At 34.1% G+C, this 15,000-nt stretch overlaps 1 protein-coding gene across 6 annotated transcripts in view; it reads right to left on the reverse strand.

Annotated features, from left to right (window-relative positions):
- The window catches only part of ltbp4 (latent transforming growth factor beta binding protein 4), a 114,532-nt gene that overhangs the window by 60,000 nt on the left and 39,532 nt on the right, over positions 1-15,000 (reverse strand). For all 6 annotated transcript variants that reach the window (XM_073929728.1, XM_073929727.1, XM_073929726.1 and 3 more), the window contains one exon: positions 1,172-1,396. In XM_073929728.1, coding sequence (XP_073785829.1) covers positions 1,172-1,396 — 225 coding nt within the window. The remainder of the gene's footprint in view (positions 1-1,171; positions 1,397-15,000) is intronic.

Genomic DNA, 15,000 nt, shown 5'->3' on the forward strand with positions numbered 1-15,000 from the left:
AATAAGAAAATAAAATGTTTTGATTTTTAAATTTAATTTGTATTTATTATTTAATTAATTCTTTTCATTTTTCTTTTTTATACAGGGAATTTGTTTCTGTGTTATGTTGGTTTGTGGTAAAAAAAATAAAAATAAAAATAAACGAAAATATGGGTTATTAAAGATTCTCAATATGGGTTATTAAAGGGTCCCATATTTGGTCTGGTTGATCCTCTGAGAAAATATTTGAATGTTTCTGTTTTCAAAAATAACATTACATCACTAAGCCAAATAGAGAGTTTAATCAGCATTGGTGATTTTCACTCTACAGGAATTCTTCTTCTAACTATTAACAAAACTCACTTTCGACATTATTTCTGAAAACAAGACAGAATTTATTCTTGTCTAGAAAATGTCTTGATTTAAGAATTTTTATATATTTGGACAAGAAAAAAGACCAAAACATCAAGAAAGAAGCGCATTTAAATGAATATACATTGGCTTTGAAACATGTTTTGAAGTATGTCTTATCAGAAAGCCCGGGTTGAGGATTTTTAGCTACGCAGAGGTGATTGTAATTCTTCTCTCTGCCAAATAAATGAGCTCTGTGGTCACTCCTCTATGAAATGACGGATGGAAACACAGTTATCATCACTAGCTGATTAAATAAAACAAACTCAACAAATAAACATGCAGTGCAGCAACAGGAGAGTCTGTGTCATGTCACTGACCGACTGCTGTCATTCATTCAGTCATTTTCCTTCAGCTTAGTCCCTTTTTTATAAGGTGTCACCACAGTGGAATAAACCACCATATCCAAGCATTTGTTTTTTTTATGCAGTGGATACCCTTCCAGCTGCAACTCAGTGATGGGAAACACCCATACACACTCATTCACACACACACACACACTCATATACTACAGCCCATTTAGTTCATCAATTCCCCAAATAGCGCATGTGTTTGGACGGTGGGGGAAACCGGAGCACCTGGAGTAAACCCACAATTAAAAACAGCTTTTATTCAAGCTCAAATAAAATTAATAGGACTTTCTCCAGAAGAAAAAATATTATAGGAAATACTGTGGAAAATTCCTGAATCTGTTCAACATCATTTGGGAATTATTTAGGAAAAATACAGCAGGGCGAATAATTCTGACTTCAGCAGTAAGTAGGCGAGAGTGTCCACTCACCATCAGTGTTGATCTGCTCAGGCGTCTGAAGCGGCAGGATATATTCGGACGTCATCGCCTGATTGGCTGAATCCGCAGCACCTGACTCTGGCTTTTCGATGTCATTGGTGGAGGTGGTGGTGGAGACGGGGATGTGGCAGAACTTCCCGGTGAAATTTGGCGGACAGTGACACTGATCCTTCTGAACACACACTCCTCCGTTCTTACACAACATCGGACACAAGACTGACAGGAGAAACAGAGAGAGAGAATCACAACACTGTTATGATGTGTTTAACGGTCATCATAAACATTCATTTACCATCTTAGTCCCTTATTTATCAGGGGTCGCCACAGCGGAATGAACCGCCAACTATTCCAGCATATGTTTTACACACCCATACACACTCATTCACACACACACTCATACACTACAGCCAATTTAGTTCATCACTTGCAATATAGCGTATGTTTGGACTGTGGGAGAATCCAGAGCACTCGGAGGAAACCCACACTAACACCGGGAGAACATGCAAACTCCACACAGAAAATGACAACTGGCCCAGCTGGGACTCGAACCAGCAACCTTCTTGCTGTGAAGCCACCGTGTCGCCAGTGTTGGGGAAATTTACTTTTGAAAGTAATCCATTACAATATTGAGTTGTATTACGTTACTTTCGAGTTACTTTTATGTTACTTTTGCATTACTTTTGCATGACGTTCGAGTTACTTTTGAGTTACTTTCGAGTTACTTTCGAGTTACTTTTGTGTTACTTTTGAGTTACTTTTGAGTTACTTTCGAGTTACTTTCGAGTTACTTTCGAGTTACTTTGTGTTACTTTCGAGTTACTTTCGAGTTACTTTGTGTTATTTTCGAGTTACTTTTGAGTTACTTTTGTGTTACTTTTGAGTTACTTTTGTGTTGCTTTCAAGTTACTTTTGAGTTACTTTTGTGATACTTTCAAGTTACTTTTGAGTAACTTTTGTGATACTTTCAAGTTACTTTTGAGTTACTTTTGAGTAACTTTTGTTACTTTTGAGTTACTTTTAAGTTACTTTTGAGTTACTTTTGAGTAACCTTCGAGTTACTTTTGAGTTACTTTTGTGTTACTTTCGAGTAACTTTTGAGTTACTTAAACCTTAACTTAAACCCTACTTTAGTACTTTTTTTATTAGTAAAGTAAAATCTTGCGCCACGGTGGCTCAGTGGTTAGCACTGTCACCTCACAGCAAGAAGTTAGCTGGTTCAAGTCTCGGCTGGGCCAGCTGGCATTTTTGTGTGGAGTTTGCATGTTCTCCCCATGTTGGCATGGGTTTCCTCCGGGTGCAAAATAGGAAAATGAATGAAGTAAATTCACTGTCCATTGAGACAATCCCCCTTTTTCTTTTTTCAATGCATTCAAAATAATGAACACATTCTCTCATCGAGTACAAGATTCCACTTTAATATTAGTTCAGCAATTCATTTTTTAAAAGCTCTAACTAACTTGCATTTTGCACCAAAATACACACACACAAAAAAAAGACTGCTTGTGCGAGGTGTTTGTTATGCAGTGTATTTGGGTGCGGGACAGTAAATTTGACATTATTCTCTCTTCTTGCTGCCGTTATCAGTCTCACACTATTTATTTCTTTTTCTGAAAGTCTTGATAACACTATTGTGGAGTTTTTCTTTTATTATTTGGTAACACTTTATTCTGATGGTCTATTAAAGTATTAGTAGACGGTCTGCTTAATATCTGTTATTACTGCTGCTAAACAGACATTTACCAGACTACAAGAAACTTGGCAAGTACATGACAACTAACCCTAACCCTAACCCCAACCAAACAGTCTACTTATAATCTACTGAGAATTAGTTGGCATGTAGATGCAATGTAACTTAATTCAACAGACGGACCATCAAAATAAAGTGTGACCTATTATTTCAGTAAATAGGACTGTAAACAAATGATTAGTTGTACTCTCCTATTCACTGCGCTCTAAGTTCACTCAACTATGATGACTTCCGCTACTGAGAAACCCGGATATGTAAAAAAGGGCTCATAAAAACACAGCAAATCCCTCATCAATGACTTCATCCATCTCTCAACCGCATGAGGAAAAAGGAAATTACGCAATTGTTTGCTATTAAAACCGCTATTGTGCTTTAGACGAAAGACTCAGAATGAATGTTGAGTCTTGGTTAACTGCCTCTCAAAAATGGAAAGTTTCTAATAAAAGCAGCTGTTGTATTTCTTCTATTTCATTAGTCGGCTCAGCATGTCTTCTAGATCATATGTCTGTGGTGTACTAATGCGTTTGAAAAGCGTGGACGGGGATCGTGCCTAAAGAAATGAAAGTAAATGTGGCACATGAGAGAGAAAGACAGGCTGTTTTTACTATGCAATAGCTCGAGCACAATCTCTACACTCGCAGAAATAAAGGGACGAAGCTGTCACTGGGATGGTACCTATTCAAAAGGTACACATTTGTAATTAAAGGGTCCATATTGGTACCTCAAGAAAGAGTAAAAGTAAAGTAAAGAGAAAGTAAAGAGGCTGAATGGAGGAGGCTCGTTCTTTATCCTCGCGCTGCAAATGCTCTGTTGAACTGTTTTCTCGCTAGTGAAGCATTCAGTTTTTACACTTACAAAGTTCACCATGTAAATAGTAAATGCACCATGAAGCGACACAACTGACTCTTAACGGGAATAAGAGACGAGACTCTGATTGGTTTAATGCAGGTTATGCTCAAAACACAGCCAGAACTCATTAAGAGAATAAGCACAACCCTGTTAGACCATGCGGCAGGGCGCAGAGCGTATGTATTCATCCTTAAAATAGCAAAAGCGGATTCAGACATGCCCTTAAAGCTTTTGCACCATGAACTTTAGGCTTAAAATACAGCTCTAAATGTTGGAACCTTCTAAATGGATAGGGCATAGGGGGGATAACTGTGAATAGAACACAACCAGGAACTATGACTGGAACAGCTCTAGAGGTGTATTTGCAAGTGCACAAGTTTGCAATGCAGTTTGTGACTGTTTGTGAGAACAGATTTGGGAAACGCCCAATCAACGAACTATGTTTGTAATGACAGAACTTGCAATCTTAGTTAGCTAATTATGGTTTTCGAAAATGCACCCCTTGTTGTTAAAGACACATATGTAAATTTGACTTAATTTAAAAATAAACATGCAAGAGTGTGTAAAAGGCACTATATGACAGGTCAGATGCTGTATGATGGCACTAATGCAAAATGCAATGGCTAAGTTACTTCAAAAAAGTAATTACTAATTACTAATTTAATCAATAAAATTGTATCTACATTACTTTTCTAATTACTTTGTCTAAAATGTAACTTAATTCATCAATAAGTAGTTTAATTGCTTATAAATCTATATAAATCTCAACACATGGACAACCTAAATTAAACAAAATGTATATACAGTATTTAATGCAAGGAAATTATAAGTAACTGTAACTAAATTCCTTAAAGATAAAGAGTAAGTCCCTTAATTCTGTTTGCAAGCCTCATCTTTTTACGTTGACTTTAAATAAGCGCAGCATCTTATCTAACATGGCTTGGTGCCAGAAGAGTTACAGATGTTGTTATGAAACATGTTTAATAAGGATGTGCTTTATTTTAGTTCAAATGATAACTAAAAGGACGCAAGAATAACAACACACTGTTTGGAAACTGCAGTAGTACTAAAGGAGACACAGAGAAGATGACAAATGAGAAATCATCTCTATTTTTCTGTAGAGTAAACACACACAAACACTGAGGAGACGGTGGAGATCTGTTCTCTTTGGCTGACCCATTTACTCCCAGCTGTCCATGACAAGAGATGTGTGTGTGTGTGTGTGTGTGTGTGTGTGTGTGATGTGATAAATCTGTGCAAATGCTGAGCTCACACAGACCATTATATCTAGTTAGAGGAGATTTACCTTTCATTTCGTAGAAAGACACACACACGCACATTAGGCAGATTTAGCGGAGACTGAGCATCATTTAAAGTCCACAAGTCTCCTTCATTACTACAGCAGGTTCAGAGCAGGTCAGGATTCACTTTCTGCCATATGCATGCACGCAAATCATTTCATATAGTCCGGTACATAGCATCTAAACAAAAAAAAAACTCAATGCACAGAGCTATTTAAAAATTAAATTAAATACTTAAACAATAGCTGATAATAAAATGGAAAAATATTTTATTATTAAAACAAATAACTGAAAAAGAGCTGCTTTGGCTAAAAATAACAGGGAATAAATAAATAAATAAATAAATAAATAATTCAAATCTATTATTTAAATTTAACAAATCCATAATATAAAAAATAGCTGATAATAAAATAGAATAAATAAATAATAAATTATTAAAACAAATAACTGAAAAAGATCTGCTTTGGCTAAAAATAAAAGGGAATAAATAAATAAATAAATAAATAAATAAATAAATAAATAAATAAATAAATAAATTAATTAATTAATTAATTAATAAATCAATAAATCAATAAATAATTAAAATCTATTAGTTTAAATTTAACAAATCCATAATATAAAAAATAGCTGATAATAAAATAGAATAAATAAATTATAAATTATTAAAACAAATAACTGAAAAAGAGTTGCTTTGGCTAAAAAAAACAGGGAATAAATAAATAAATAAATAAATAAATAAATAAATAAATAAATAAAATTATTAAAATTATTAAAATCTATTAATTTAAAGTTAACAACTGCATAATATAAAAAATAGCTGATAATAAAGTGGAATAAAAAATAATAAATTATTAAAACAAATAACTGATAAAGAGCTGCTTTGGCTAAAATAACAGGGAATAAATAAATAAATAAATAAATAAATAAATAAATAAATAAATAAATAAATAAAATAATTAAAATCTATTAATTTAAAGTTAACAAATGCATAATATAAAAAAAGTTGATAATAAAATGGAATAAATAAATAATAAATTGTTAAAACAAATAACTGAAAAAGAGCTGCTTTGGCTAAAAATAACAGGGAATAAATAAATAAATAAAATAATTTAAATAATTAAAATCTATTAATTTAAAGTTAACAACTGTATAATATAAAAAATAGCCGATAATAAAGTGGAAAAAAATTATAATAAATTATTAAAACAAATAACTGAAAAAGAGCTGCTTTGGCTAAAGTTAACAGGGAATAAATAAATAAATAAATTAATTAATTAATTAATTAATTAATTAATTAAAATCTATTAATTTTAAGTTAACAAATGCATAATATAAAAAAGCTGATTAATTAATTAATTAATTGGAAAAAAAATGACCCAGCCAAGAGTCATTTGCATTTTAAGAACCCAAAATGGCACAGTTGTGTACATAAAGACACAAAGTGCATGAAAAATGGCCTATATTTTCTCCATATAAGTGTTTGGTGTTGTTTGAGTCTGATATGGCAGAGGTTTGTGTGTCAGCAGATGAATGAGCTGTTCTGCGTTCATGAACACTTGATTTTCAGCTCATCCGCTAAACTCAAACAGCCCAAAGCACCTTCGCACTTCATAAAACTGAACCACCAGGACTCTCTCCTTTTCTAGCCTCGCCACAGATTCGAAAGTTTCGAAAGCATCGCATAAATATTGGCTCCATGCGGACAACGGGAAGCCAAATCTACACTTTCAGAGCGGGGGGAAATATGTAAATAAAATTCTTTTGAAATGAAGAAAGGCCAGGGATACGCACTGCTTGACTGAAACAACAGAATTATGAAAGTCCTGACAGAAGAAAGATATTTTGATTGGAGAAAGTCCAGCGTGGAGGACGACGAGCCTCATTTGCACTTCAGAGATCATTCAGAGAAGCTGGAGGAGATCAAGACTCGAACTTAAACACGTTTAAACAACCTAACCGAGCCACATACCTACTATGAACAGAAATCAGACAGCAATAATGAATTAATGTACTTCATGGCAGTTTTAGGATTAAAAAGAAATACTCAAATTGGACATAGAAGATAAAAAATGTTTGGAGAGGAGTTTATGAGCACGGATGCTCTCAGATTTTGGGCACATGTGTGTGAAGTTCAAGGCTGACTGCATCGACAAAGGAGGAAAAAGCAGAGCTATTCTGAGGTAAATTGAAGACACATGCTGCTAAATGTCTTCTTGAATAGAGGAGGCTGCAAATCAGTTCATTTCAGTGGGTGTCTGAAACACATGCTGATGTAGAGATCCGCTGACCAATGAGAATATAAAACAGACACTGAGAATTAGAAAATACACTCACCGGCCATTTTATTAGGCACACCTTATTAGTACCGGGTTGGGCTCACTTTTGTATTCAGAACTGCCTTAATCCTTCGTGCATAGATTCAACAAGATACTGGAAATATTCCTCAGAGATTTTGCTACATATGGACATGATAGCATCACACAGTTGCTGCAGATTTGTGAGCTGCACATCCATGATGCCAATCTCCCGTTCAAAGCTGCTCTATTGGAATGATCTCTGGTGACTGTGGAGGCCATTTGAGTACAGTGAACTCATTGTCATGTTCAAGAAACCAGTCTGAGATGAATTACGCTTTATGACATGGTGTGTTATCCTGCTGGAAGTAGCCATCAGAAGATGGAGACACTGTGCTCATAAAGGGATGGACATGGTCAGCAGCAATACTCAGGTAGGCTGTGGCGTTGATGCTCAATTGGTATTAATGAGCCCAAAGTGTGCCAAGAAAATCTCCCCCACACCATTACACCACCACCACCAGCCTGAACCGCTGACGCAAGGCAGGATGGATCCATGCTTTCATGTTGTTGAGGCCAAATTCTGACCCGAGCATCCGAATGTGTCAGCAGAAATGGAGACTCATCAGAGCAGGCAACGTTTCTCCAATCTTCTATTGTCCAGTTTTGGTGAGTCTGTGTGAATTGTAGCCTCAGTTTCCTGTTCTTAGCTGACAGGAGCGGCACCCGGTGTGCTCTTCTGCTGCTGTAGCCCATCCGCCTCAAGGTTGGACGTGTTGTGTGTTCAGAGATGCTCTTCTGCAGAGCTCGGTTGTAACGAGTGCTTATTTGAGTTACTGTTGCCTTTCTATCAGCTGGAACCAGTCTGGCCATTCTCCTCTGGCATCAACAAGGCATTTGCGCCCACAAAACTGCCGCTCACTGGATATTTCCTCTTTGTCAGAGCATTCTCTGTAAAGCCTAGAGATGGTTGTGCATGAAAATCCCAGTAGATCAGCAGTTTCTGAAATACTCAGACCAGCTGTCTGGCACCAACAACCATGCCACGTTTAAAGTCACTTTAATCTCCTTTCTTCCCCATTCTGATGCTCGCTTTGAACTGCAGCAGATCGTCTTAAACCATGTCTACATGCCTAAATGCATTGAGTTGCAGCCATGTGATTGGCTGATAGGAAATGTGCGCTAACAAGCAGTTGGACAGGTGTACCTAATAAAGTGGCCGGTGAGTTTGGATAAATGAACGAAGCCACAATAGTCTTTTTAAAGCCTGCTTTCGTGTTTCGTGTCCTTGTAAAAATACTGACAAAAGCACGTAAAGCTACAGTATCATGAAGAGAGGGTTCAAGAGTTTACTGTACGGCATTATGAAGCTCTGTAATCAATTAACACACATGAACTGACTCCATCTAATTTCACAGCATGTGGGATTTTCCATACTGTAATAACTGGAATAACATATGAAGCGTTCAGAGCGCTGAATGTTACATATAGTCGTGTATGCGTGCACATGTAGAGGCTGACATGTGACAGTGTTTGGCTCTTTGCCGGTGCAGATGTTCAGGGGCCCTACAGTCCAACACAGGTAAATGAATTAACCCTCCGAACACACACACACACACACACACACACTCGATTTCTCTGTTCTCAGGACACACACCTCAGCCTTTCACAATGCTTGCAAGACTAGTTTTTAGATTCATGTTTTTATTACCATCATCCAAAACACAAATGATCTGTACACAATACACAACAATGAACTCAGTATTTTCCAGCTGTGCAAGGAAAGACACATAGCTATCGGTTTTTATTAATCTGACCCTGTAATCATAATAAAAGATGGTGCTGTTTTACTGTCACTAGTGCTCATTTCAGACTGAAATCTCTGTGAATTGGATTTGTATGTTTATGAACTGTGAGTTGTCAGTGTTTTGCATGTTTTGGACTATTTTAGTCGCAGTGACGCTCTGAAATCACTAGCATATGGCATTCATTTGGTGAAGATGAAATGCTTCCAGGCCAGAGGAGGAACAATCCTGGAGAATTCTGGAAGTTTCATAGAGGATCTCTTTGTTCTTGCCTGATATTGAGTCAGATTCGCTTTGATTAGATCGATTAAAACATGGAATCAGTGTATTGCTAATTAGATTTACTCTATGATTGGATCATTTGAATTAGTGAATCGTTAACTTCAGACTCTCTGACCAGATCCTTTGAATCAGTGAATCGTTAACTGCAGATTTACTCTGACCGGATCATTTGAATCAGTGAATCATTAACTTGATTCTATGAACAGATCATTTGAATCAATGAATCGTTAACTGCACATTTACTTTGACTAGATCATTTGAATCAGTGTATATTTAACAGGAGATTCACTCTGTTCACTCTGAGTGATTCATTCTGAGTGAATCTTTAACATGAGATTCACTTTGAGCAGATTATTTGAATCAGTGAATTGTTAACTGCAGATTTACTCTGACCAAATCATTTGAATCAGTGAATTATAAACCGTAGATTTACTCTGACTGGATAATTTGAATCAGTGAATCGTTAACTTGAGACTCTCTGACCAGATCGTTTAAATCAGTGATTTGTTAACCGCAGATTTACTCTGACCAGATTATTTGAATCAGTGAATCGTTAACTGCAAATTTGTTTTGATTTAATAATTTGAACAAGTGACTCTTTAAAAGAAGATTCACTCTCTTAGCTCCAAGTGAATCTTAGGCCTGAGATTCACTCTCACCGGATCATTTGAATCAGTGAACCGTTAACTGCAGATTTACTTTGACTAGAACATTTGAATCAGTAAATTTTTAACAGGAGATTCACTCGGACCGGATCATTTGAATCAGTGGATCGTTAACTGCAGATTTACTTTGACTAGATCATTTGAATCAGTGAATCTTTAACAGGAGATTTAACTCTGTCCACTCTGAGTGATTCATTCTGAGTGAATCTTTAACATGAGATTCACTTTGAACAGATCATTTGAATCAGCAGAATGGTTCATTCTACTGTGGCAACCTATGAAACAGAGACTAAGCCGAAGGAAATGAATGAATGAATGAATCTTTAAAGGAAGGTTCATTCTGAACAGATCATTTGAATCAGCGAATCGTTAATAAGAGTTACTGACTCCACCAGAGTATTAATAAAAGCTAAATAATCAGAGACATGGCAGCTGTATTTCTAAACAAAAAGACCAGGCTGGAAAGACTTGAATCATCAACCTTCACTAAAAAAAAAAAGATTGATTTTATTTTAATGTAAGCAGTTGCAAACAATGTATATGCTGAATATAAACAAACAACACACATTTTAGTAATGTTCAACTAGATTTGTTTGTTAACATTCAGCCCATATTAACTGTTTGCAACCACTTACCTTAAAAAAACGTTGCAAACTCAATGAACTATTATTTTCAGTCTTGTTGTCGTAATTCAGCTGTCAAGTGACTGAATCGGCAGAGCAAAATTACAAGCAGCTCTCTGGCCTCGAGCCTGATGCCAAACCAAGCGTGAAGTCACTGAAAAAGACGTAAGCTCCTCCACAATCCATCCAGTCCACTAAAGAGACGCTCTGACAGCCGGCTGAAGCTTTGAAACACTCATTAATGAGCTGTGATTGCTCTGATCTGGAGGCCAACACCATTCCTCCAACGCCACAAACAAGCGCGAGTGTTTATCTCCACACAGGACGCTGATAAATCACCTCCAGCTTTTATGTAACATGCATGTGTTTACCAGACCAACGCGCTGTGTAAAATTCATCACCGGAAGAGTTTGCTGTGCCATATTCATTCATTTTCCTTCGACTTAGTCCCTTTATTCATCAGGGGTCACCACAGTGGAATGAACCGCCAACTTATTCAGCATATGTTTTGCACAGCGTATGCTCTTCCAGCTGCAAGCCAGTACTGGGAAACACCCATACACACTCCTTCACACACACTGTTTGTTGTGTTTGGAGCTCTTCTGCAGAGATGATGATGATGATGATGATGATGATGATGATGTACTCTCTTTTAGACTGATTCATCTGTGCTGGAGATCTTTGACTCTTATCTAGTGTTCTTTTCTCAAATCATTCGTCTCTGTCTGTTTTCCTCTGCTTTTATGTATTGGTCATTGGGAATGTTCAGTCAGATCTAAAACTCTGAGATCACAGTGCGCTTCAAAAACTAATTTAAACTTAAACACAAGTAAATCAATTCTACACCTGCATTTTTCAAGAAATGAATGAATGAACCAATGAACCAATGAATAAATAAACAAATGAACAATGAATGAATGAATGAATGAATGAATGAACGAACGAATGAATGAATGAATGAATGAATGAATGAATGACCGAATGAATGAATTCATTCATTTTTTATTTATTCATCCATGCATTTATTTATTTTTCCATTCATTCATTCATTCATTCATTCATTCATTCATTCATTCATTCATTCATTCGTTCATTCATTCATTCATTCATTTAATGTATTTATTCATTTTGTTTATTTATTTATTCATTCATTCATTTTGGTTGTTTATTTATTTATTTATTTATTTATTCATTTATGTATTTATTAATTTATTTTTCTATTTATTCATTTTGTTCATTCATTCATTCATTCATTTTATTTATTTATTTATTCATTCATTTTATTTATTCATTTTGTTTATTTATTCATTCATTCATTCATTCATTCATTCATTTATTTATTTACTTATTTATTTATTTATCTATTTTGTTTATTCATTCATTAATTCATTTATTTATTTATTTATTCATGCATTCATACATTTATTTATTTATTCATTTACTCATTCATTTATGTATTTATTGGTTCATTCAAGCATTTATTAATTTTTTTATTCATTCATTTCGTTATTCACTTATTTATTTATTCATTCATTTATTTTATTTATTTATTCATTTATTGTATTTATTTATTCATTTCATGTATACAATTATTCATTTCCCTTATTTTTTATACATTCATTTTATCTATTTATTTATTTAATCATTCATTTTATTCATTCATTCATTCATTTATTCATTTATTTATTCATTTATTAAATAATTAATTAATTAATTAATTAATTAATTCATTCATTCATTCATTCTTTAGTTTTATTTATTTATTTATTCATTCTGTTTGTTTATTTATTAAGGTTTTTTATGTGTGGCATTGTACATATTATATTATATTATATTATATTATATTATATTATATTATATTATATTATATTATATTATATTATATATTTAGTATTTTATTCATACACATTAGTACTTAAACGTCATATAATACTATGCTATAACTATGGCATTTTTATAGTAGTCCCCAAGTTTACATGAAATTATTTTAAGGTACTCTGTATATATAATTTTATGGTAGTACCATTATATTTTGCAAGGAATAATCTAGAAAAAAACGAACACAACTAAATTCACAGCATGAGTCTTGACATTAAACATCATGGTACGAATAAATTAAGACACAATCATTCATAAAACAGTCCAGCTCACTGAGAGCCAAAGCCAAGAGACGCTTTGTCCTGTAAGTAAAAACTATAGTCATTTAGTGTAAATACTTCAGTGTTTTTGAACCATACAATATTTCACAACTCCCCCAGTATGCTGTAGCATTAATAATAAGTAACTGATAAACTGTAATAAATGCTGTAGCTTACCTTAGTTTTTACTACAGTGAACTGTAGTGTATTGTAGCTTCATTAGTTTAGATGTGGAAAACTACAGCATTGAGTCATCTGTTGACATTATTGTAGTTGTTGCAACTGTAGAATCACCACAACAAATTCACTGAAGTGCTTTACTATAGTACGCTTCAAATGCACTATAGTTTGTACTTTATTGTATTGTTTTATGTGACTCTCTCTACTATTTATGTAAGACTTGTTCACTTCTCTTTCCACTTGAGACCTGTTTCCTATTCGACTCCTGTGTCTGCTCCAAGAGAGACCCGGTTCCAGTAATCCAGTAACACTGTGACCTATTTATACCAGAGCAGCCTGAAATCTCCATCAGGAGAAGCTCAATCCATTTACATTCACTCTTACAATAGTTTGTTTCTCACCTCCTTTACAATGAGTTCTTACCTCATCCATCAGGTGGACACTTTAGGGAACCACAAGCATTAAGGAAAGTTAGCTGCAGATCGGGTGCACATGCAAGCTGAGACTACATGTAAGACTATTAATGCATACACCAAACCCCGCTTATCACACCCTTCACAGTGACGTCACTAGCTCTGTTAAGTGCATGTGCCAGACACTACTGACTGCTGTCAGAAATTTAAATGCAAAATGTGGTGATGCTTTGTGAACCCACGAAAAAAAGTTAAGTAAAGAAGTAAGGTAGAGTAAAAAAGGTAAAGTAAGGTAAGGTAAGGTAAGATAAAGTAAAGGAGTAAGGTAAAGTAAAGTAAGGTAAAGTAAGATAAGGTAAAGAAGTAAGATAAATTAAAGAAGTAAGGAAAGTAAAGAGGTAAGGTAAGGTAAAGTAAAGTAAAGCTAAGTAAAATAAGGTAAAGTAAGGTAAAGTAAGGTAAGGTAAGGTAGGTTAAAGTAAAGAAGTAAGGTAAAGTAAAGAAGTAAGGTAAAGTAAGGCAAGGTAAAGTAAGGTAAGGTAAAGAAGTATAGTAAAGTAAAGTAAAATAAGATAAAGTAAGAAAAGCTAAAGAAGTAAGGTAAATTAAAGAAGAAAAGTAAAGAAGTAAGGTAAAGTAAAGTAAAATAAGGTAAAGTAAAGTAAGGTAAGGTAAGATAAAGTAAAGGAGTAAGGTAAAGTAAAGTAAGGTAAAGTAAGAAAAGGTAAAGAAGTAAGATAAATTAAAGAAGTAAGGAAAGTAAAGAGGTAAGGTAAAGTAAAGAAGTAAGGTAAAGTAAAGAAGTAAGGTAAAGTAAGGTAAGGTAAGTTAAAGTAAAGAAGTAAGGTAAAATAAAGAAGTAAGGTAAAGTAAGGCAAGGTAAGGTAAGGTAAAGTAAATAAGTATAGTAAAGTATAGTAAAATAAGGTAAAGTAAGGTAAAGTAAGGTAAGGTAAGTTAAAGTAAAGAAGTAAGGTAAAGTAAAGTAAAATAAGGTAAAATAAGGTAAGGTAAGGTAAGGTAAGATAAAGTAAAGAAGTAAGGTAAAGTAAAGTAAAATAAGGTAAAGTAAAGTAAGGTAAGGTAAGATAAAGTAAAGGAGTAAGGTAAAGTAAAGTAAGGTAAAGTAAGAAAAGGTAAAGAAGTAAGATAAATTAAAGAAGTAAGGAAAGTAAAGAAGTAAGGTAAAGTAAGGTAAGGTAAGTTAAAGTAAAGAAGTAAAGTAAAGAAGTAAGGTAAAGTAAGGTAAGGTAAGTTAAAGTAAAGAAGTAAGGTAAAATAAAGAAGTAAGGTCAAGTAAGGCAAGGTAAGGTAAGGTAAAGTAAAGAAGTATAGTAAAGTAAAGTAAAATAAGGTAAAGTAAGGTAAAGTAAGGTAAGGTAAGTTAAAGTAAAGAAGTAAGGTAAAGTAAAGTAAAATAAGGTAAAATAAGGTAAGGTAAGGTAAGATAAAGTAAAGAAGTAAGGTAAAGTAAAGTAAAATAAGGTAAAGTAAGGTAAGGTAAGGTAAGGTAAGATAAAGTA

The sequence above is a fragment of the Danio rerio genome, chromosome 18 (assembly GCF_049306965.1).
Source record: "Danio rerio strain Tuebingen ecotype United States chromosome 18, GRCz12tu, whole genome shotgun sequence".
Classification (NCBI taxonomy): Eukaryota; Metazoa; Chordata; class Actinopteri; order Cypriniformes; family Danionidae; genus Danio; species Danio rerio.